The 26,106-nt window shown below is 43.7% G+C and overlaps 1 protein-coding gene across 6 annotated transcripts in view; it reads right to left on the bottom strand.

Annotated features, from left to right (window-relative positions):
* The window catches only part of nrxn1a (neurexin 1a), a gene marked incomplete at both ends in the record, with an annotated part of 148,175 nt that overhangs the window by 105,839 nt on the left and 16,230 nt on the right, over positions 1 to 26,106 (bottom strand). Inside the window, one exon of one of the 6 annotated variants that reach the window (XM_080747606.1) lies at positions 25,152 to 25,163. The exons of the other annotated variants lie outside the window; for them this stretch is intronic. Within the exon in view, the coding sequence (XP_080603732.1) occupies positions 25,152 to 25,163 (12 nt within the window). The remainder of the gene's footprint in view (positions 1 to 25,151; positions 25,164 to 26,106) is intronic. 6 annotated transcript variants of the gene reach the window in all.

Raw genomic sequence — 26,106 nt, 5'->3', positions numbered from 1 at the left:
ACAGTGGCAAATGCGATACACACAAGTGCACACGCAAGTGCACAAACATTCACGCGCAAGCACGCACACACAAACACACGCGCACGCACACACATGTTTATAATTACTATACTTTTGAGGACGACAACAGTTTTTGTCTGGTAAACCATCCGAATGGATTGAGAATGGCAGCAAATAGCTGAAAAATAGCGGACGTTTAACTAAGTACGTATATAGAGTAAATCAGGTATAACTTCAATCCTAACCCCTAAACCTATAACCTATACCTACGTAAGACGCCTCAGGGCGACAGGCGAGGTTGCGCCATGTCTTGGCCATCTGGCCAGTCATGTATAACGGACCAGTTACCCATATATGGAGACCGCTGGTACCCATATATGGAGATCCATACTGTATATGGAGATATGCTGTGAGGGCCCAAACATGCTTACTCAGTTATTCGTTATGTGAAAGTCCTATGACAGTCTATGACATCTGACATCAGACATACAATCCCTTTTATGACCCATACATGGAGATCCCTGTCTGTAGAACCAGCCACACAGATAAGGGCTGTCTTGGCCATCTGTCTTGACCATACTGTATATGGATTATGTTAGTGTGGTAGTGGTATGTACTGTAGCCAATGTGGCCTCCATATAAGGGCATTCCCATATGAAGCCCTGTTAGATATGGGCTTAATATTGATGACATCAGGGATCTCCCTGTATGGGCATTAAAGGGATTCTGTTAGTGTGGTTCCCCTGACATCACAGTGACGTCAGAGCATGATGTTAGAACGGAACATACTAAACTGCGACCTTCGGTCGCAATTATAACCTATAATCCTAATCCAAACCTGAATCTTGTTCTATTCGTTGGCCTAAATTCCCTCAAATCATTTCAACCATAACAAGAAGTCAACCATTTCTCTTGTGAGGTCCCACCACCAGTGGTGTAACGTAACTAAGTACATTTACTTAAGTACTGTACTTAATTACCCTTTTGAGGTATTTATACTTTACTTGAGTATTTCCAATTTCCAATACTTTTACTTCTACTCCTCTACATATTCAAATATTGTACTTTTACTCCACTACATTTATTTAAAAACTTTAGTTATTAGTTACTTTGCAGGTGTAAATTATAATATTATAAAACACACACTAACCCCCTATTTTATACCTTGGCTATTTGAAAATAGCCGATCTACAAGATCACAACGCTTGTAGATCTGCTATTTTCAAACATTTAGTACTTTTACTTATGGTACTTTAAGTACATTTTGATGCCAATACTTTCATACTTTTACTTAAATACATTTTGAATTCTGGACATTTACTTGTAACGGAGTACATCTACAGTGGAGCATTAATACTTTTACTTAAGTACCTAAATGTTCTCAAATTCTACTGTGGTTTTTGGGACAATCTGACCCTGTGGTTCTCAAAGTGCATTTCAGAAGTCTGGTAACACACACTTGTATGTGTACGTGCGCTTGTAGACCAGCTATTTTCAAATAGTCAAGATATAAAATAGGGTTAAAGTGGTTTACGTATGTTTTTTTATATTATAATTTATATCTGCAAAGTAACTTGTAACTAAAGTTTTCAAATTATCATAGTGGAGTAAAAGTACAATATTTGGATCCGAGATGTACAGTGGAGTATAGAAGTAAAAGTATTGTAAATTGGAAATATTCAAGTAAAGTACAAATCACTCGAAATTGTACTAAGTACAGTACGTAAGTAAATGTACTTAGTTACTTTACATCACTGGACAAATGTAGATGAGGAGGGGAGGGGGAGCGAGGGGAGGAGAGGGGGGATGGGGGGGGGGGGGGGGCAAGTGGTCCACAATGAGAACACAGGCGTCCGTCCGGTGGCATTCTGGCCGTGATTTAGCGAGGTGCCATTACGGTCTCAGTGTGCAACACTCTGCGCATTCTGTTGCTAATTTACACGCGTGTCATTAAAGCGGACAGCAGCGCATAAAGCATCTGCTGCATCGATCTGCAGCAGGCCAGCCGCGGAAAAACACTCCGCCGTGCACTCCTCCCCGCGCTCCGTTACCTCTCTCACACACACACATGCGTGCACACCGCACATGCGCGTGCACACACACACACAAATGTACATGCACACACACACACACTCAATTAGCATACTTGTGAGGACATCGACATTTTAGGACAGCGATTTTGACGAATGCCATTTTTTATAAATGCAGTCGTTTTTTAAAGGTGTATAAGCCTATAAGGACGATAAATAACAGAGCTTAATAGATCAGCGATTTTTCTCGACGCAAGACACGTGCCACGCATACCGTAAGTATAAATCGTGTTTTTAACTCTTATTCCAACCTAATTCTAAAACTAACCTCCGAATCTAATCCTAACTTGAATCTTTTTTTTTTCTAATTGCATAAGTGAACATGCCGTGCACAAAAGTGTTGGTATCAAAATGAACTCTAAGTAAACAAAGTAGAAAGTATTATGCAGAATGTCCCATTTCACATGATAAAATCTTCAGATCTACAAGCTCACAATGCGTCACAATGCGTCGTGGTGCGACGCATTGTGAGCTTGTAGATCGGCTATTTTCGAATGGACGAAATGTTTCTAGGCTGAAGTGGGTAATGTACTGTATGATTTGTAATAATTCTCAAAATCTACAAAGTAACCAGTAAACTAAAGTTTTCAAATAATTGTAGTGGAGTAAAAGTACATTATTTGCCTACCTCGGAGTAGACGTAAAAGTATTGACATTTGGAAATACTCCAGTAAAGTAAAAGTACCTCAAAATTCCACTTACAGTATATATGTACATGTACTTGAGTAAATGTACTTAGTTACTTTACGTCGCTGTGCGTGCGCACACACACACTAGGGATGGGACGATATGAAAATTTCATATCACGATTATTGTGACAAAAGAAAAAGCTTTATGATATTATCGCGATAATGAAAATCCATTATCCTGGGCGGAACATTTGCCAAAAAATAGCAGATCTACAAGCTCACAACGCGTCACGACGCGACGCGTTGTGAGCTTGTAGACCGGCTATTTTTTGGCAAAGACATTTGATAGAGAGTGAAAAAAAGACTGTATCAAGTACGTATAGTATAATTTTTACCAATTATAGAGGGTTTATGTGGTACCGGATATGCAGCTCAGCAAATAAAAGGTGAATTGATCCCAGTTCATGATGGAGGACGATATCACGATAAATAAAATCTCCGCGATACGATTATCGTGAGTGTTTTTTTTATCACGATATACGATAATATCACTTATCGTCCCACCCCTAACACACACACACACACACACACACACACACACACACACACACACACACACACACACACACACACACGTGCATATGCAGTGTAGGGGTATAGGAGGAGGAGGAGGAGCGAGCAGGCAGGCGTTCTACTCTGTGCTCTCCTACAGATTAATGGAGTGAGTCAGTATTAGCTCAGTGTAAACAGTGAGACAGACACTGACATGTCACCCCCCATCCTGTGGGGGGACGTGTTCATCATGGCCACCACCAGGACACACACGTGCACGCACGCACGCACACACACACACACACACACACACACACACACACACACACACACACACGTGCACGCACGCATGAGGACGATGCAGAGGGGAGGGAGGGAGGGGAGAGGAAGGCCAAGGGAGGAACCTTGGTTGCGTATATTTGTGTGATGTATAGTGTTCATTCAACCAGACACGTGTACACATCAAAGGGGGCTTGAGCCCCTGCCTTTTGCAGCTTTTACAGCATTCATGACAATTGCTTTTTCCAAACTCTCCTAAACTTGAGTGCAGCATTTTATGTTGAAAACGAAGACCAGGCTTTCCCCCAGAAAGCCTGGTGACGCAAGGTTACAGTATCCCCATTCTGGGGGAAACATTCGCCAAAAATAGCTCACAACATGACACGTTGCGAGCTTGTAGATCAACTAAGTAGGTCAACTAGGTATATAATAGGGTTTAAGTTAGTTAACTACTATTCAATTAACGAAGGAGGGAAAGACTGATGGCATCATTAGGAAGGATGGATAGAAAGGAGAGAGTGAAGGAGATGAACGTTAATAAAGGAGGGGGGGGAGGTGTACAAAATGGAGACATGAGGAATGAATACGAAAAAAAGAATGAAACGGAGCAAGAAGAGGAAGAAATTAGAAACGAGAGAAAAAGGAGCGGAGATAGACTGAATGCCATCATTAATCTATCATTATAATTGAATGAGAGAGAGAGAGAGAGAGAGAGAGAGAGAGAGAGAGAGAGAGGTATGAAGTGCTGCTTGTTGCTTGTGGGACCAGCTGCAACTGCACCGCCCCGATGCCACCTTTAACCACTTAAACCCTATATTACGGTTGACCGGAGTCCCTCAGGGCTCTATACTGGTGTATTTTCTGTTGTCTGTTATCGTGGGGAAAGCTTTCGCCGGAAACAGACGATCGACAAGCTCACAGCACGTCGCAACGCTACAGTCTGCAAAAGTCTTTCTTCCTCACAATAACAACGATGCTGGGGTTTAAGTGGTTAAACACCTTGTGCACACATTTCAGCGCACACACGCTACACACGGCCTCGTGCACGGCCCCGTGCACTTGAAACATGTCATCTCGTACGGCGCTGGCTCCTTTCTCGTCGTCCTCCTCAACCTTTCACACACACACACACACACGCACTAATTTGGCATTTCCATGGCAACTCCGCGACGGTGGGGGGCTACAGAACATGCACGTGCCCGTGTCTGTGTGTGTGTGTGTGCTTGTGCACGTGTGTTCGTTTGTGTGTCAGTCAGGGAGATGGAGAGAGGGTGAGAGAGAGAGAGAGAGAGAGAGAAGGGGAGAGAGTGATTGAGTGAACAGTACATTATCACGGACAGCTGTACTGAATCAAGATGGCGGAAGGGGAGGATGGGTGCACATCAGGGGAGCCTGCATTATACAGCACCTGATAGAGAGAACCCGGGTGTGTGGGGGGGGGAGAGAGAGAGAGAGAGGAGACAAGGTAAAAAGAAAGGATAGTGAGAGATCAAACAGAGGACAGGGTGGGGTTGGAAAAGTACAGAATTGAGAGAGAGAGAGAGACCCGATTTTGGGGACAAAAAAGAAAAGAAAATAAGAAGTGAAAAGGATGAAGGATGGCGAAGGGGGGAGAGAGAGAGAGAAAGACAGAGAAGGGAAGCGATAGAGGCGGTAGGGAGGGAGAGAGAGAGAGGGAGGGAGGGAGAGAAAAATGCTGGTGTATCTAAATCGTGGAGTAGCAAGCCTCAATCACGGCGCCGCTGTCATCCCAGAGATAGCACACTGCAATTCCCCTGCACCTCATTTTAGTCCACCGTGCATTTCTGCTATCAGCTCCCCTCAGACCGTCCCTCAAACACACACACACACACACACACACACACACACACACACACACACACACACACACACACACACACACACACACACACACACACACACACACACACACACACACACACACACACAAACCGACAAACGTTGCGTGCTGCACGGACACAAACTCATCAGAACATATGGGGGCCTGCATCCCCTCTGCTTTAATAAAACAGGCACAACGTGGATTAGAGCCGTCCGCGTCCATACGGATGGATGTCATTTTGGCAGCCGGGGCGGCCGTGTGAATGTATATGCTAACATATGCACACAGCGCTTTTTGTTGCGTTAACCCCCTAAACGTGTGGAAATCCATACTGTGGAGCTCAAGCCTCTCCGCCTGTGTCTCTAGGCAACACTCTATTCTTGCCTTCAAAAAGACTATTGCTGTGCATGCAGCCACAGTCTAGGGGGAACCGGTCTACAGTATATACAGGATGGAATATTACCCTCATAACATTATCCTTATTTTCCATTTTTCTTTTTCTTACAGTTCAGTCGTGACACCAATCCCCCCCCCCCCCCCCCATGTGGTCCCTGACTGTCACTACTAAACCTTTCAGTTGGCCTTGGGAGATGTGTGGCAGTGGTGGAAAAAGTACTCAAATGTTTTGCTTAAGTAAAAGTATCAATACTGCGATGTAGAAATGCTCCGTTACAAGTAGAAGTCCTGTATTAAAAGTCTTCTTTATTTTACTAGAGTATTTCCAGTTTTCAGTACTTTTACTTTCTAGTACATTCTACTTTTGGTACTTTAAGTACATTTTGATACCAACACCTGTGTTCTTTTACATACAGACATTTTTGAATTCTGGACTTTTACTTGTAGTATTTCTACATCACAGTATACTCTTTTTAGTAAAATAACATTTTTTTCCACCACTGGATGTAATACATGAGGAGGAACATGCTATGCCTCCCCAGTTCTGCTCCTTGCTGAACCCTGACTGACCTATAGGAGTCGCTATTGTGCAGACATCACCCTTCCTGCCCAGCTTTCCACTCACACATGGCCAATTGTGTTCTTTAGAGCTGGGCGATTCAAACCCCTATAGTCTCTACAGTGGCACACTTCACACTCTATGCCACCCGGATGCCCATTACCCTTATTTGATGCCCTCAAACCAGTAGGCAGTAGTAGACTGTAACCTTACTCACTCATTTTGGAACCACATAATGAGCCCTATATTTGAAAACAGTTGATATACAGTGCTGCCGCTGTCTTTGATTGAGAATTTGTCTTTTTCTTTCTCGTCTACACTGTAATTGCTTCTGTTATTTTTTGACTCCTTTGGTTTTATGTATCCTAATGTCATTGTATAATTGTGTTTCCTTTGCTTGATGATCTGTGTAAAGCACTTTGAATTGCAAGCTTGTTGTTGAAATGTGTTCTTCAAATAAAATTGCTTTGCCTTGCCTACTGTACGAGCTCACACTGTGTTTCAATGCCATGCGTTCTGAACTCGAAGGTTTGCTATTTTTACGGAAAAAGCTTCTCATACAATCACATGCTCAACACAGGGATGCTATAGGGTAGGGCCGGGCAATAAACTGAAAAGATATCGAAAGCAACATTTAGAACCTCTAACCCAGGGGGGTCCCCAAATTATTTTGGGGGGTCACCAGATGATTACCTTCATGTGCAACATTGTTTTCTCCCTCAACAGTAAACAAATCATTGGATTCAGAGATCAGTATTAACGACCACAGGAAGTCCGTTATATGCTTTTGTTATTGTTCCTTCTCAGTCATATTACTAGATTCTAGCGATCAACAGACTAACTTATATTCTTCTACTTTCTTATTTTTTATATACATACCACGATGCCTTGTTGTGTTTATACTGGCTGTAATAACTCCAGGAGAAAGCTTTCTTTGCGCTAAAAAAATTAAGCTAAAAGCAAGGGAGCCGGAAATCTCGCGAGACGGCGAGACTTCATTCTTCTTCTCTGAGTGCTACTGAATGTAAACAGCCGCCATTATCCTCCGAGCAATCAAGTCGGGATAAAACTATGGAATACTGCGTCACTTGGAACTATATAAATACAAGATTTATGAAGAAAAAAAGTGCCTTTGGAGCGGTGAAAATTAGCGCTTTAGCAGGACTAATATTTAGCCGTGGAGAGGGGTCACGGTGAGTCCCGTGATCTTTGAATGGGGGCAACAATAACAGAAATCCATCACATCAGGTATGTACAGTTTGTACACTCATTGTAAACGGCAGATTAAGGGGGGGGGGGTTATGTTTTATTCTGGAATTTTCCTTTAAATAGACAAAGTATAAAATGATGCTTAAAGGGGTCATGACATCAAAAGTCTTTTTTCCTGACCTCAATAACACCCAAACAAAATGAACATTCAACATTTTTCTGTAATCTGTAGTTTTTGGAATAATTAGGCTCAGAAAAGTGAGTTAATTTGCCTCTGGACGTACGTATGTATCATCCTCCAGGGGGAGGGTGTGGTTGTAGGTGAGGGTGAACGCAACAGCTGAACTGGTAAATGGAGAATGGTAAATGGCGCATTGGAACGATACAAACACAGTGAAAAGTAACATCAAAGGTGATACACCCTCCCTTACAAAAATGTTTGACAACCATTTGTTCTAATAGATGGAGACGTTACTGTGCTTTTATACGCCTCCCAGCAGAGGTGTGTTCTCTGTTTCCAGAGCTCTGTGTGTGCGTGTGTGTGTGTGTGTGTGTGTGTGTGTGTGTGTGTGAGTGTGTGAGTGTGTGTGTGTGTGTGTGTGTGCGTGCGTGCGTGCGTGCGTGCGTGTGTGTGAGGTTTCCAGAGTGAGCAATCAAACATCAAACTGAAACCAACCGTCGCTTGACGCTTTTCATTTCTCATTCTTTCGACCCGTTATCGGCGCTGCTCATATCTCATCTCTCGTCTCTCGTCTCGCGTCTCTCGTCTCTCTCTCTCTGTCTCTCTGTCTCTCTCTGTCTCTCTCTGTGTAGCTATAGCTATGCTTTGGCCTTTTCTCCACGGTACGGTACCCAGGGATACCGGCTTGTTTCTATGACAATGTCTCCAGGCAGAACTAGAGTATTTGTCTTAAGCCTGGATAAGATCACAGTCAGCTTCATCCCCTGCACACGCGCACGCGCACACACAGAACGCAATCAAGGATAATCACACGCATGGCAAAACCGCCTTATGTTGGGCGCCCACACATGCATACATTCATGCGTTACATACTGCATTCATACATAATATACATGTACAGTGTTTGGATGTGTGAAGTGTTAAAGATAAACATGTATGTACGGTATGTGTCATGTAGACACATGCGCAAGCATGTGTGAAGAGAAGACAGCGGTGTAAAGTAACCAAGTATTGGTACCTGAGTACAATTTTGAGGTATTTCCGCTTTACATCTCAGGTAGGGGTGTAACGATACATTTTAACAGCGATACGATATGCATCACGATACATGGTTGACGATACGATACATGGACGATATTGGTTCATTCATGGCGATGCGATGCGATTCGATTCGACAGTAGTGTGGTTGGGGCAACCTGACTCTAAAGTACTTTTCCAACATTATTCCATCTTCCATTGTCTCCTAAGTAAACTTTCTTTTGCCGCGTTACTCCTCCCACAGTTTTGGTGCCACGCATTTGGGCCATATGTCAAATGGACCGGCTTCATCTGGACACGCATGCGTGCTATTTTGCTCAGAGATACGTTATATATTGTTTAATTTATATGAATTTATTCGTGAATTAATTTTCTCCATTGACATAAATTAATTTTATGGAGATGGCTGACATCATAGATGTCTGACATCATAGACCACCCAAGACTGACACACTGTGTCCATATATGGGCTTTCCAAGATAAAGGCTTAATATTGATGACATCAGGGATCTCCATATATGGGCATAAAAGGGAAAAGGACTGACACAGAGATCTCCATATATGGCCATTAATGTATTAGTGAATACATTTTCCCCATTGACTTGAATGGGGAAAATTCAAATGGTAAGACGAAATTAATTTGAGAAATTTGTGTCATGGCAACCACACTTTTTTTTCCAGATTACTAGTAAATTACTACAGATTTATATTTCTATATCACGAAAACATACATGAATAACTTAAGCCCTATTTCATACTTAGTCTATTCGAAAATAGCTGTGACCCGCTATGAACCAATTGGGGTAGAGTAAGTATATTTTTATATTTTTAAGTCAAAATTATAATACCAGACTTTTACTTTCAACAGAGTGTCACAATATCTTTGTGGTGTTGATACATTTACTGAAGAAAAGAATGTACTGTGAATTTCTTCCATCACTGCATGTACACATGTACAGTACACATGTACACATGTACAGTACACATGTTTGCACACACTGGGATCTAGTGTGAAGCAGCCAGGTCATTTTACAGAATAACTTTTCATAAAGGCAACGTAATGGCTTTATAATGAATGGTGTGCTTATTTCAGGTGTCCTACTTACGCCAGACAAGCACAATAAATGAATTTGTGTGTGTGTGTGTGTGTGTGTGTGTGTGTGTGTGTGTGTGTGTGTGTGTGTGTGTGTGTGTGTGTGTGTGTGTGAGAGAGAGAGAGAGATAGAGAGTGTGTGTCCGCGTGTGCAACGGGTGGTGTTCTGCGAGAGTGCACGCGCGTTTCCGAATGCATGCGCGAGCGTCGTGTTCTGGCACGCAGCATAGGGATGAATACTGTCCATGTCGGCTCAGAAAACTCCTATCTCTGTATTTCAACTTTCCGTGTTTTTTTCCCCCCTGCATCATAAATTTAACGCTCCACTCCATCATACAAACAAGATCAATGCGCCACGTCGTGATCTTGTAGATCTGTAATTTTCACAATTTTTTATTTTTTAAAATATATAAACGGTTTTGGAGATACGAGGTTTCCGGCCCGACTGCGGTGATATCAGATGCCAGATGGGCTTTGCTGGAGTGAACTGCCAATTGGGCCAGCGTGCCCCCCCCCCTTCCTCCCCCCTCCCCCCATCCCACTCCCCATCCGCCCCCAGTCACACAGTGGAACGGCCCGGAACAGGTAACAGACAATCCTAGAGCAGACCGGCACCATCCCTCAGCGGGGCGGCGGGGCAGAGGGAGGGGGGAGTTGCCACGAGAGAGAGGGGGTTTCATCGGCGAATTAATCCGGCCCACGTGGGACCATGTCGACACGGAGAGAGAGAGAGCGAGAGAGGAGAGATTTAGCACCCCTCACGGAGAGACGCCCGCCATCTTATCTCCCCTCTTTGTCTCCGACCTTCTCAATCCACACCCCACCACCTCCCCTTCCTCCTCCTTTCGCACTTTGACAACGTGGCCCCTATCTCGTCTTGCCATCACCTTTCGCACTCATTCGCACTTCTCCACCGTTCCTCTCCTCTCTGTCTATTTCACACAACCTTCCCTCCCCTCCCCTCCCACCCCTCCCCTCCCCTCACCTTCTCTCTCCAGCCAGCTACCCACCAACCTCCTCCACTTTCTCTCTCTCTCTCTCTCTCTCCACAACCAAGTGTAAAATCAGTCATTACGATGCCATCAAGGCCCGCCAAAATACATTTTAGTTGACTAAATCAACGGTAGATGTAGCCTAAAATGATATTTAGTCGACTAAAATTAAGCTAAAACTAAAACTTTTCAGGTGACTAAATTATGACTAAAATTAAATTACATTTTATTCAAAAGACTAAATCAAAATGTGCTGACAAAAACAACATTGTCTCTCTCTCTCTCTCCGCTATCTCTTTGCTCTGTAAACGTTAAGCGTGTTCGGACGTCTGGTATTTGGGAGTTTGTCTTGCGGGGCGAATAGAGGGCGATGGGGGGAGGGGATTTGCAACGTTAGCGTTACCGGAGGGGGAGAAAAAAGAAAGCGAGGCAGAGAGTCTCAAAGCGGTGTGTGTGTGTGTGTGTGTGTGTGTGTGTGTGTGTGTGTGGCCTGGCTGGCCCTTCCCTGTCCAAAACTTTATCAATTGATAGTACAGTAAAAGTTACCAGCTGCGCAGTTTGTGAATGAGGTGGCACAAATCTCCAGCAGTGGCGGAGTCGCACTATACTATACTAGGCTGGCTGCTTGTGCTATAGTGCGGCGATGCCTCATTTTGTCCAAAAGCTAATAGTGATCTTTACACATAATATGTGTAAAGATCAGATATTATTTACACATAATTTCACAGAGTAACAACAAAAGTGACATTTGCATCCCGTCAGCAAGCTGGAGGGGGTCTTCCTCTGCCCCCCCACCCCCTCCCCCATTCTTATAAAATTCCCTATTGTTGCTGTTGTTGATGTTATGTTTTATATAGTACAGTAGTGGAAAGTAACTAACTACATGTACTCACATACTGTACTTACTGTATGTACAATTGTAAGGTGTTTGTTTTTTTACCGGAGTCAAGTATTTCCAATTTTAAGTACTTTTAATCTCAAAGCAAATACATACATGAATTTGAATAGATATCAAAAGCAGAGGTATGCCTTCGTAATGTACATCCACATGTAAAATTACATACAGTACAAACACACACACAGACACACAGACAAACATACACACACGTAAAATTGCATTCAGTACATACATACATACATACATACATACGTACATACATACATACAGTACATACATACATACTGTACATACATACTGTTCTAGGGTTAGTCAAGAAATGTATGAGGGAAAACAACATGTAAATGGAGACGCTGGGATGATGCTGCTAATGTCCACACTTTCTGTGGGTTAAGACGACGCGCTGCAGTGAGTGCAGTGCAGTGCAGACAGTGTAGCCAGATGTACCATAATGAAAATGTTACCCTCTGTACGATGTACGATAAATAATTCCCCAAAATGCCCAAATGTACGACAATTTCGCCATATCACTTAAAGCTATACTGTGTAAGTTGCTCAACTAGTGGTCAGTAGCGGTATAGCAAACCATGGTCGCGTCTGCTTTTTTCGGCCGTTTTTCGCCGCGTACCGGGCCGTCAGACCACCGCGTCCGCCTCGCCTCGCCGAGACCTATCCATAGAGGTCTTTCGTGTCCCTCTACGAGCAGCGGTTGGGGACTTACAGTACATGCTAAACTCCTAGACCAGTGTAAACACTGCAGTGTACTTCCTGAAGAGCTCGGCAGTGTATGATCTGGGCTGTGATTGGCCGGTAGGGAGACAGAATGATGCATATGAGTAATAGACCGTTTGTCAGCCTTCTGATTGGTCCCTGAGACTCCCTGACTGGCCAACCAGAAAAAAACATTCACTTTTTGCTATCGGGGGTGGAGTTTGTGCAGTGGAGAATGTTGCTTCAGGCTTTCAAAAACTGTCCGCAGTGCGCGACACGGAGATCGGCCGGTACGGTGATAGCGACGGCAAGCGTCAAGCGATCTCGCTCATCATAACGAATAAGCTTCAACAAACTAGTTCACATGTACCTTATCAATGGTCTAAGAGTCACGATTGGGTACATATAATTTAAATGGGCAGAATTACGAAAAGCCAGCCTATTATGTGAGGAGAAACATTCTCTCTGTCCTCTTCCTAGTACCCAAGATGCAATGCGCTTCTCTTTCTATCTCTGATCCAGAGGATTAAACTAATTAAAACATTTATTTTTCGGGGGAAAACTACTGTTTTGCTATGTAATTACTGTACCTTTTTCTTCCCTTTTTATTAATATCACGTAGATGTGTTTTTTGTGGTACTTTATATAGCTGTAATGAGGCTATGAAGGGGAAAAAAATCCCATCCACTTCCACTATAAAAGAATCTGCAAAGAGGATTCTGTCCCACTGGGATTAAACACATTAAAACATATATTTTCGGGTAAACCCCCTGTTTTGCAATGTAACTACTGTACCTTTGTCTTCCCTTTTTATTAATATCACCTAGGTGTTTTTCCTTTGGTACTTTATATAGCTGTAATGAGGCTATGAAGGGAAAAAAAATCCCATCCACTTCCACTATAAAAACAATCTGCCCAGGGTTAATGTCCCATCATAGTAACAGGGCAGAATGGGGCGGGATTTACAAAAGGGTTTATTTTGCTGGGAAAAACAGCCCCGGTCACGGCCACCAGGGCTCAGTAGAACACATATAAAGAAAAGGCTTTGGGGGCTGAAATTAACAGAGTGGGGGTTCTAAAACTTTAGCGATTTAATAATTAGGACAATTTTAAGATTTATTTTATTAAAAAAGTTACATATATTTGACCCTAGATCTGTATTTGGAGGCATTACAAAAACACTGGTTGCGTCTTTCCCATCTAGACTTTCCATTCCATTTCCAGGCTTTTATTTGTGTAAGGTCCAGGAAGTTGCCTGCTTCCACGCAGCATATGTGATGCTTTTTATAACGTAGGACTCTCAAACAAGGTTGTTTCTTACACTAAATACACAATATTTTGTGAAATTACATATTTACTGTACACAGGTGACTTATCTTTTTTGCCCGTGTACGATAGTTTTCTTTCAAATACGATCATTTTAAGCCTCCAGTACAATAATTCAACATTTTCCATCTGGCAGCGCTGAGTGCAGAGCAGAGCAGCGTACATGACTGATAACCACGCGGAAGGTTGTCAGCCGCTAATTAGCATTGTGACCTGGTGTGTCTCAGTGTAGCTGGTGGTGGGAGTGGGAGGCCATGTTTCATGTTTCTAGGTCAGCGATGCTCACCCTGTGGGCCGCGGCCCCAGGGCTGGGCCACGAGGACACGGTGAGTGGGGTGGGGAAAACACTAAGATTTTGTCACTCTAGACTTAAGCACGCATTATTTTATGCCTTAACCATTAAGAAATAGCAGATGTACAAGCTCACAGCACGGCACCGAGTGCCGAGCTGCAAGCTCTTAGATCTTCTATTTTTTGTGAGTGGGTGAGTGGTCAGATGGGTGGGCTACGAAAACTTTCAAAATGCCCATGTGCGGGCGATGATTGCTCCGTGATTATTAATGAAAAGAAATCACTCCGTTTTTGTTGAACGATATGAAAATACTCGAGAATTGAAGTCCTTGGCCCCACTGGCAAGCGTGCACAATAAAATATGATGCTAATCAAGCCCAGTAGTATGAGAGATTAGTCACACACACAGACAGACTGACGCACACACACACACACACACAAAGGAGCGAATTACCGCATGCTCTCGTGGCGGAGTTTGATTTAACCAATTGAACCCCAGCAGCCATATTCTGGGGGGGAACATTTGCCAAAGATAGCCGATCGACATGCTCACAAAATGTCGCGGGAGATTTGGTATAGACGCAAAAAAAAGTTCCCAGAAGGAGCTCTCCCTCGGTTTTTACAAAGAATAGAGGGTTCAACCACTTAGGCCCCATTATTGGCAGGGAAAGCTTTCGCTGAAAATTGCCGATCGACAAGCTTTACAACGCGTGGCAGCACATACATACATGGATGCATGGGATTTATGTAGTTTAAGCTGTTAAAAGGAATTACATGCATGATGCTCAACATAGAAATGGAGGGGTCCATTTTCACAGCGAATTAACACTGTGGATTAATACTGTGTCATTACAAAAAAATCCTTATTTGGCCCCTGCTCTGTGTGTGTGCGCTGTGTGCGTGTGCGTGTGTGTGTGTGTGTGCGCGCTGACTTGTGTGTGTGTGTGTGTGTGTGGTGGGAGGGCTGAGGTTCAGGGCTAGGGATGGGACGACAAGTGATATTATCGTTTATCGCGATAAAAAACACTCACAATAATCGTATCGTGGAGATTTAATTTACAGTGAAGTCGCACTCCGTCATTCACTGGGATCAATTCACCTTTTATTTTCTGAGCTGCATGTCCGATACCACTTAAACCCTCTATTGGTAAACGTACTTATAACATACGTCTTTTTTTCACTCTTGCGACGCGTTGTGAGCTTGTAGATCTGCTATTTTTTGGCAAATGTTCCACACCAGAATGTTACGTGTAGTGCTCAACATCAGCAAGAGTACACATGTCACCAACAAGAATCTGTATGCTGGAATATTAAGGATGAGCGATGAAATAGCAGCCAGGAGAATGAGACTTGCAGGACACTGCCAAAGACACCAAGAGCTGCCAGCCAGTAAACTGGTGCTGTGGGAACCAACACATGGGCACCAGTCACGAGGACGTCCCACACTAACATATGTGGATGTACTCAAGAAAGACGCAGGAGCGCAAAGCACCAACGAGCTGGCCGGATGTATGGAGAACCGGGATGACTGGAAGCGACGATGGACGTCTGTGTTAGGGCATTAACGAAAAGGTCAACAAGTCGACTCAGTTGACTTCATTACACAAGTCGACTCCCACCAGAGAAAGTCGAAAGTCGAAGTTGAAAAAAAAGAATTAAAAGATCTATTGTGAAAATAGCAGATCTACATGCTCACAACGCCTCGTGTTTGCGAGGCGTTGTGAGCATGTAGATCGGCTATTTTCACAATTTCTGCCTCTATATATTTGACAATTTTAAGGGTATTAACTCATTTCCTGCGATCCCCGTCGAAACCGGAGATTTCCCGCTGTACCACTCTGCGATGCCCGAGGAGCCCGAAGATTTAATTAGCTTTAATCATTATGAAACGATTAAAAGTATGGTCGCTGTATATAGCCGCTTCGGAGACTTTAGGCCCGCCTCCTAACTGTATCCGGTCGTATTTCCCGTTTGGACCGGATCTAGGTTTCCATATCCGGTCTGACGTCCAATCGCAGCTCCGTTCGTATAGCTTTTCATTGTAAACAAGTGAGCTGACTGCACGGCCATAGAATGGTCTTTTTTCCACACGTTTTTTTATTTATTTGGTAGCTTGGTAGTTTGATTCCTCTACCCGCCTGGCATATGATCCGCACACATATCGTCTGCTATGTGCGCGAACGTGCCCACGTGTTACCATAGCGCACAGCTGGCTGTCTCCAATGTTTTTTCATGTAAACACTGGCGGATAAGCAGGGATACAGCCCCCGCAACGGATATGTCTATTTCAATGGTTTTTTTTTTATTCGAAAGCTGTCACAGAGTCTACACGTCTACTAGATGAGTCGCGCACAGATCGTGCACAATGCGTGCATGTGCCCACGTTAAAAGGTAAGGACAATTTGGCAGGAAAACAGTTCAGCCTATGTTTAAAATAGCAGCATATGAGTTAAAAAGTCCTTAAATTGGCACTTCAGAAATGTGAAGATACCCTATATACTCTTACAATTTATGTTGGTTTAATTGTTTACAGTTGAGTGAGAAACATTAAGTTAATCATTTGGGGACCCCCCCAAAATAATTGGGGGGTCGTGTGTGATGTGAGGACGTAATCAAACGATAAAGTCGACTTCGAGTCTACTTGCAAAAATCACAAGTCGTTATGCCCTAGTCTGTGTGACGTGTGACGTCTGAGGACAAACTAGAGAGATAATGGATGTTGGGGATATTTCAATTATCACAATAATATCGTAAATCGCGATTTCTTTGGTCACAATAATCCGTGATATGAAATGTTCATATCGTCCCATCCCTGTTTGTGTGAGATGTACTCCCAGGGACTGTGTGTGTGTGTATAGGGCGGGCTGGGCTGGGAAGGCAGCAGGACATGCTGTGCTTTGTGCCGTTGGTACCGACCGACGGCTTGGAAAAGACTGCTGCCGTTCCCAACAATCCCATATGGTGCAGTCAGCGTGTGTGCATGCACGTGCGTGCGACCGTGCGTGTGTGCAATCGTATGAATTCAAGAGAGCAGTGTGATTGAGATATTGTTGCTGCATGGGTCGGGTGGGAACCCACTGAGCTGTATTTTTGTCCACCGCAATTACCCCTTATCCCTAAAGGTCTTTGCCTTTTTCTTTTACTATTTTGATAAACATTTTAAAATACTTCAAATAGCCGATCTACATCGACACGTTGTGAACTTGTACAACGGCCATTTGAAAATGTTTTTCAAAATGTGCTGTACATAGCGGGTCTACAAGCCCACAACAATGCGTTGTTTGTGCAATGCGCTGAGCGCTTGTGGATTTTTTATGTTCGGCGCACGACACCGTTTTGCAACAAAGTATAAATTGGGTTATGTGTGGTTGGAGAGAGACCGAGGAAGATAGAGGGAGAGAGAGAGAAAATGGATAAACCTGAAAGTGTGACAGTGGACGCGTGTACTGCCTACCCTACGTATGTGTGAGTGCAGTGAGTCCATGTGCTGTATGTGCTTTTGCCAAAAAGAGAATGAGTGTTTTTGTGTGTGTGTGTGTGTGTGTGTGTGTGTGTGTGTGTGTGTGTGTGTGTGTGTGTGTGTGTGTGTGTGTGTGTGTGTGTGTGTGTGTGTGTGTGTGTGTGTGTGCGCGCGCGTGTGTGTGTGTGTGTGGGAGTGTGTGTTTGTGTTAAAACGGTCTGCTTTGATTGCCGAATGCTTTATGAGTCACAAGTGATGAGTCACAACCCAACTCCCTCTAAAAACGCACTCACGCCTGGACTCTCTCTCTCTCTCTCACACGCACACACACACACGCACGCACGCACACACGCACACACCCTCTCCCCTGCTCTCATCCACTGACCGTGAAGAATGTGCAGGCAGCCTTCCTCATGCATATTTACAATGAACACACACTCACCTACTCAGAGGGCACTCCGTAAAGGTTATACTGTGTGTGTGTGTGTGTGTGTGTGTGTGTGTGTGTGTGTGTGTGTGTGTGTGTGTGTGTGTGTGTGTGTGTGTGTGTGTGTGTGTGTGTGTGTGTGTGCGTGCGTGCGTGTGTCTGTCTGCTTGTGTGTGTCTGCATGCGAGCGTGTGGTGTGTGCATGTGCGCATTCGAGTGTGTCACTGCCCGTCTGCGTGTCTGCGTGCGCGCACGCCTTTAAAAGGTCAGCCGGCGCGAGGCGGGCCACTTGTGTACACCGTGCCATGATTGTCGGATTGATATCGAGAACACTCAAACACAGAGACAAACAACCATCATTAAATGGCCATGCGTGCGTGCGCACGTGCAAAGAAACACACGGAAAAACTCACACCCGCAGTGCCATGATAGACATTATAAACATAAACACACATGATACACTTAAAGGAGTAGTTCACCCCCAAAATGACTTTTTTTCTATCGATTAGTCACGCCATGGAGACTAGAGTTCAATAATATTTTTTGGTTTTTGTCACATTCCCAAGACAAAAATGTGATAACAATAAATTTACTCCCATTCGTTCCGGATGGGGACCTGTTTCGAAACGGGTCCCCATCCGGAATCAATGGGGGTAAATTTACTCGAATCGAATTTTTGTCAAAAACCACAAAATATTATTGAACTCTACTCTCCATGGCATGAGTAATCAATAGAAAAAAAGTCATTTTGGGGGTGAACTACTCCTTTAAGGCTTGTATTATACTTTGTCGCACAGCGGTGTTGCGTGCCTGTGGAACAAACTCCACATTGCAGACTGTAATCTGAAGACTTATCTCTTCAGACTCGACCGCCGCCTATAGCATTTGACCGAGATGCAGTGGTGGAAAAAGTACTCGCACTCAAGTACAGAAATACTGCGGTGCGTTGTGAGCTTGAAGATCGGCTACTTTCAAATAGCCTAGGTATAAAATAGGGCTAAAGTGGATTAATGTATGTTTTATAATAATTTATATCTGCAAAGTAACTAGTAACTAACGTTTTCAAATAATTGTAGTGGAGTAAAAGTACAATATTTGGATCCAGGATGCAGTGGAGTAGAAGTAAAAGTATTGGAAATTGGAAATACGCAAGCAATGTACAAATACCTCACTATTGTACTTAATTAAGTACAGTACTTCTAAATCTAAATCTACTTACTGTACTGTGTTACATTACACCACTGCCTAGACGTGATCATGACAACCATGCAGACACGTTCAATTTTGTTCTAATGTTTTCGTTACTTTGTCTTACTTGACCACATTGTTAAAAGTGTGGTTTAGAATGAGTGTTTATAGCATTTAGAGTAGACAGATGCTAGGTTGATTGTTTACCTCATATCCTTTAGTTTCAAGGTAGATTAATGTTTTGATAGAATATTGTTTAGAGTAGTGGTTCTCAAACTTGGGGTCAGGACCCCAAGTGGGGTCCCCAAATTATTTTGTGGGGTCCCCAGATGATTAGCTTGATGTAATTTTTGTTCTCACTCAATGGTAAACAAACCAACACACAGTATAAGTGTATACATCAGGGGTATTCAACTAAATTGTCCAGGGGGTCACATTGACAGAAACCCAAGGGGCCGGGGGCCGGGGGCCGCACTATGGCCCCCCCCCCCCCCCCCAACCACATTTTCATCTAACTACATTGCAAAGCAGAATACTTTTCAAGTAGAATACTTTTCATGTTAATGTGCTAAATTTCTGTTCAACAAGTTGACAACTGTAAACATGCTTTCTTGGTAAAACCTAGTGCTAACTACATCACACTAGTGATGGCCAACCTGGCATTGATGTCGACCTTATTGACAGTGCACACACAATTGCCTTCTTTGATGCTTTAACGATGCTCAACGAGGATCAGGTGGGTCGCAGACAGACACACTCCACTCTGCTGCAGTGCTCTGACTGGAGTCACTTCACTTGAATATGATGGAGTATGATTAGGGATTACTGTGATTATGGTAAAATGAAGCTCACGTTTCATATCACGCAAACCATACCTATAACGTTCATTAGCCTCCACAAAAAAACGATTTGGGATTTCTTTCTTTTTTTCTTTTTTTTTTTTCAAAATCTTTTTTTTTTTTTTTTTTTTTTTTAATTGCTCCCAGAAGGTCCCCGCGGGCCGCATTTGGCGCGGGCCGCCAGTTGAATACCCATGGTATACATGGTATCTGCACATTTCTAAAGTGACAATTGAAGAACTTTCAAGATGTTTTATTACCAAACTGGCCAACCGGTCAAATATTAAGTAAGCAAGAGGCGAACATTGTGAAAATAGCAGATCTACATGCTCACAACGCCTCGCAACACAATATCTGTGGAACCGAGTCACATTAAATGTAATACCTACAATTCCAAGTGCTTGTCAGGGTGCAGGGTCCCCAGTTCATATAAGTTTATTCTGGGGGTCACAGCCTAAAAAGGTTTGAGAACCCAGCTGGAGTAGACTGATGCCAGGTTCTTGGTTTACCAACCTGAGGCACAACACTGTCTCTCTGCATCTGTTTACCTTCCTTAATGTGAAGCCGCCCCGGGCGAGAGCATCTGCAAAAATGCCTACATTGTAAATCGTGGTAAACCGTGGCCGGAACTCGTCTACTTTTCAGGCTATGAATGAAGTTTTAATACGTGCTTGTGCGTGCCGTCCGTTGCGGCCAGAGAGAGAGAGAGAGAGAGAGACCACTCCACACAGTCCTATTGAGGTAGCGACGCGGAGATATAGAGAAGAAAAAAGGGGCAAACATCTGCTACTTGGCTTTAAGCACATTCTCCATCCAGATTATTGCTGCTCAATACTTTTTCAGAAAAATCCATTTCCTCCTCTCTTCCTTTTTGCTGCTCGATACTTATGAAAATCCAATTTGGCGGCGTCCTTTCTTTTCCTATCCCCCCATCGCCGCCTCCCCCCCCCCCCATGCTATTCAAGCATCCGTACCCCCACTGCACCGCCCCACAGACACACACACACACACCCACACACCCACCCACCCACCCACCCACCCACCCACCCACACACACACACACACACACACACACACACACACACACACACACACACACACACACACACACACACACACACACACACACACACACACACACACACACACACACACACTCGAAGTGATTAGTGATCTGTGGGTATGGTTTCCAGAGGAAAGGAAGGGTATAGTGTGATTTATTTTTTCATTTTTTTTCCTTGCGTCGCAAGAGGAGGGGAAAAGGTCCAGGCTTTCTAATCAGGCCTTGTCTTCCCTGGGAGAATGACAGGGCGTGCGGGGGCAGACTGGAGCACCGCTGGCCCTTTGGAGATACAGGGAGATGCTCTACATCACAGCCCAGAAGAAGAAGAAGAAGAAGACTCGCTTTATCAGTCCTCCCTTCGCTCGCTCGCTCCCTCCCTCCCTCCCGCTCTGTCACTCGATTTTTTTAATCCATTTAGGCCTCAAAAATACCTACTGTAGCGTAAAAATGTTTTCGGAAAAACATATCGTCGCTGTCGGGTGGAAACCTTGTACTGTATGTCCAAAACCGTTCATTTTGTAACTAAACTAGTGAAAACAGCCGATCTACAAGCACACAACGCCTTGTAGATCGGCTGTTTTCACTAGTTTTGTGCGACGGCCTTGTGTGATGAAGCAGTGATGAAGCAGTGCTTCACTTTGCGAAAAAATGTACAAATTTGAAACTTGGGAGATACAAGGTTTCTGCCCGACAGTGACGATATGTTTCTACGACTAGTGGTGTACAAACTTTTTAATGCCAAGAACACCTAGAAATGTAAACTGTATGTATTTGACTGCCGACCCCATCTCAAAATGTTTTGTTCCAGGGACCCTCCCAGAAGCAAAGATTTACAAAAGCTGGCTTTACAATTATATATTTTTAAAGATTTGCACAGATTTTCCAGATAAAAAAAAAATAGCAGATCTACAAGCTCGCTTATATATCTGCTATTTTTCAATTGTTAAAGCATAAAATGATAGTTAAAGTAATCTAACGTAACAAAGATGCGTTCCCGTTCCCGTTCTTTGAGGCTTAACAGACAGTGTCTTTTTCTCTATTTCAAACACACACGCGCTACGGCTATATACTCGCGCACGCGCGCTATATCTTTCTCAGACTCCTCATACACTTCCACCCCCTCAAAAGAAACTCATTTCAGCTTTGCAGCGCTCCTCAAAAAGCCACTTTGCGCGGAGCTAACCTAAGCTAGGCTTCATCTCCACCATTTTGACAGCCTTTACATCTCAGTATGCAGAGTAAAAACACACACACACACACACACACACACACACGCATACTGTAAGCGCGCACACACGCACGCACACACTCACCCGCCACACACATATACCGTAGACACATAACTGTATACGCACACAAGTATTCGGCAGTTCTTGAAAGAGAATTCCAACAGAGCTCCAAAAAGCAAACAGGGGGAAAAAACTGGAGACCCATCCAGACAGACTTCACGACAGCTCCACCGTATATGCAGTGGTGGGGGAAAAGTACTCACATTTTGTAAGTAAAAGTACCAATAGCACAATGTAGAAATACTCATGTAAATGTCCAGTATAACAAATTACTTGAGTAAAAGTATTCGCATTAAAATGTGTGTACTTGAGTAAATGTACTTGACACCACTATCTTATAGCCAATAGAAAGAACTAGTAATCGTGAAGACAGCACTCGGCGTACATGAATCCACTCAAATGCGCTAATTCTTATGTTAATACGTGTCAGCGCATGAGTAGGTGATTTGAAATGCCTGAGCATAAGCCAGATGAAGCAATTAACCACTTTAACTCTGGTGTCCTGGTTTTTGGCATATCATTATAGACTGAAAGATCTTTAAAAAATCTTCCAGAAAGTTGTGAGCTTACAGTCTTGGTTATTTTTTCAAAAATGTTTGCAAATACTTGCAAATGCTTGAAAGTAGGCCTTAAACCTTTTCAGGGGATGTCATAATTATTAATAGGTCTTGAGTGATTGATTGAATAGGCTACTTTATTAGTCAAAAATGGTGGTAAACATCAGTAGAAATAGGCGATCTAAAAGCTCACAAAACGTTGCAACACAATCCATTGTGAGCTTGTAGATTGTCTATTTTCTGCACACAGATTTAGTTTAAAGGCGGAAAAGTAGGAAATCAAGTACAGAGCCCGATGAAAGACCTGTATAGGTCTTTAAATGGACTGTCCCACACAGATCCAATTGGTTCTATTCTTAACTCTCCTACTGCCAGATTATTTATTTATTTATTGGGTCTGGTGCCATCAAAAAGCGGCTTACCTTTGCGACGTTGCGGCTTACCTTTGCGACGTTATAGTAGATAGACAGACAGACATTTATTTATTTATTTTTATTTTTTTTTGGTTGTGCAATAGTGCACTTTGGTCTGCCAGGCAGCAGAGGGCGGCGTCATGCGAGAATGAATGTGAATTTGCCTGTTATGTGTTGAAGAAGAAGAAGACCAGTCACTGGCCACAGAGCCTTACAGCCAGAGGAAATCAACAAGGAAGTGAATTGTTCTCCGTTGATCTAACGCATAATGGATTTTTTACACCATCACCGCGGAAAATGTGTTTACAGTAGGCGGCCGCGCGACCCCTCATCAGCTTACAGTCATCAGACGAACGAACCGAACGAGCGCCGTATTGGCGGAGAGGTCTTGCGAAATCGGGCGAACGTGAACGTTCAAAGCGTTGGGAGAGTTAAGAGTTAAGGCCCATTACCACTGGACCAGATAAACAGATAAAAAATATCTGTCTCCATTAAAGTGGATGGTAAGATACAGATAAAGAATATCTGTGACAGATATTTTTTAATCTGTTTATCTGGCCCAGTGGGAATGGGCCTTTATGGGGGCAAGGATTCATCGATAACGCTGCTTTTTATACAATAATCTAAACCAAGGGTCTTCAAGAGCGGGTCCGGGACCCCTAGAGGGTTAGAGTTATAATGTGATAGAAACTTTTTTTTCCCCCTGAGAACTTTAGCCAAAAATAGCAGATCTACAAGCTCACAACGCCTCGCGCTGCGAGGCGTTGTGAGCTTGTAGGTCGGTTATTTTAGGCAAAGGGGTTTAGTGTAGAGGGGAAAAAGAGCAGACTAAGTACAGAGTGAAGGGTCAAGTTTATTATGTATTGACGTGACGGTTCAAGTGGTTGAATATCTGACATGAATCCACACTGATTGCGCTGTCAAACGATGCAACTATATGGAATCTGGACAGGTGGCAGGGGTCCCTGCTTCATCTCTCTCTCGACTAAGGCGTCCTTGGCCTGAAAACGTTGAAGACCCCTGATCTAAACATCTGTTTAACCACAAACACGTGCCAGAATGTGATCAGCTGATGAAGAGAACCACTGGTTTAACCTGAATGATTCATGGCCACCATTTTGAGACAGTCAGCCCACCATGATGAGTGTATACTCAAGACACAGTAAAACGCTTAGAGAGAAGTCTGCACAACGCCATGTATCAGAGCAAATAATAAGAAACGGGTGACTCAGCAATTCTATATATATACACAGTATACCGTATATATATAATTCCATCTGGGTCCATATGAATGTTGCATAAAAAAAGGCCATTTTATTTTCCGCAGCACCGGCACACAGCCGGAGAGCATGCCCACATCACGTCCGCTCTTCTCATCCAATCAAATAGAACACAATTGCCTCATGATCTAGCCAATCACCATTGTGTCTGCCTTCGCCGCGGCCAATCAGTGTATTCATAAGCGCCATGTGGGGCCAATCAAGGCGGATTCCTACACAGTCTGATTTTCCAAAGGTACCCAGAAGCTAAAACCTCTATTTTCTTCACATGCACGCTAGTAGGTATTTTAGCACACAAACACACGCACGTACATACCAACGCACAAACACTCGGTCACACTCGGTCACACTCGCACACATACACACACACACACATACACGCACGCACACAAGCACACGCACACACACACATCAACACCTTACCTTGACACATTCAAAATGTAACCGTGCCCGCAACAAATAAAGAGCGTAAAGCGCCACACAGCTGTAAAAAAAGACATCTGCAGAAGCCCAACAGCCATACATATATGCAAGGTTAGGATGGGTACCTCTGAGTTTGCCTACATTCACACAGAGGGTGATGTCCAGACAGTGAGACAGAGACAGAGAGAGAGAGAAAGAGAGAGAGATAGAACAGGGTATAAAGGGGTAGAGGAGAGAGAGTGAGAGAGAGAGAGAGAGAGAGAGAGAGAGGGGGGGGGCGAAGAGAAAGGCGGTATTGTGAGTTCTGTCCATCATTGAACAACGTCGCTGTCGGGTGGAAACCTCGTATGACCCAACCTCGCAAACCCCACTTTTCAGGAAGTTTAAGTTTGACCAAAGTGTTCAGAAACAGTGAAGGATAGCCGATCTACAAGCTCATAACTTTGGCTTTACAACTCTTGTTCAGGTAACACAGGTCTGTCACGCATTCTGTGCCAAAGACGTCATTTTAACGTCATATTCTCTTAAGCCCAGCAAAAATAAATAAATAACACATTTTCGAGTTAAGTGACAAAAAAAAAGTTACTTTAAAAAGATGGAGATAGGAGGTTTCAGCCCTGACAGCGAAGGGATAAGTCCTGGGAATTCAAAATGCAGAAAAGCAGCAAATGTGATTTCTCTTTCTCAGCATAATTCAAAAAGCATCGCTTTTGTGGGGTTGAGGGGGAAAGGGTGGGGCAAGGGTTCAACAACAACAACAACAACAACGCTGCTATTTATACATCAATCAAAACATCTGTTTCACCAGCATGTGATACAGCAGCTGCTAAATGAAGTGGGGGGGGGGGGGGGGGGGGGGGGTAATCGCATGCAGGGGGAACCAATCACAGCACGTCACGACATGCTGGCGGCCAATGAAGAGGCGCGGAAGGATGTGGAATATGAGAGGGCATGATGAGAGTGAATGTTGAGAACTGCCAGAGTCAAGTGATCCAGGGCACAAAAAAAACCCTTTGTGTAAATGCACATGCATCACGCACGTGCACGCACGCACTTACACATACACACACACACACACAC

This window comes from Nannobrachium achirus (assembly GCF_963921795.1).
Source record: "Nannobrachium achirus genome assembly, chromosome: 18".
In the NCBI taxonomy this organism is placed as follows: Eukaryota; Metazoa; Chordata; class Actinopteri; order Myctophiformes; family Myctophidae; genus Nannobrachium; species Nannobrachium achirus.
Note: the sequence above shows the minus strand (reverse complement) of the source record. Positions and strands in the feature narration are given on the sequence as shown.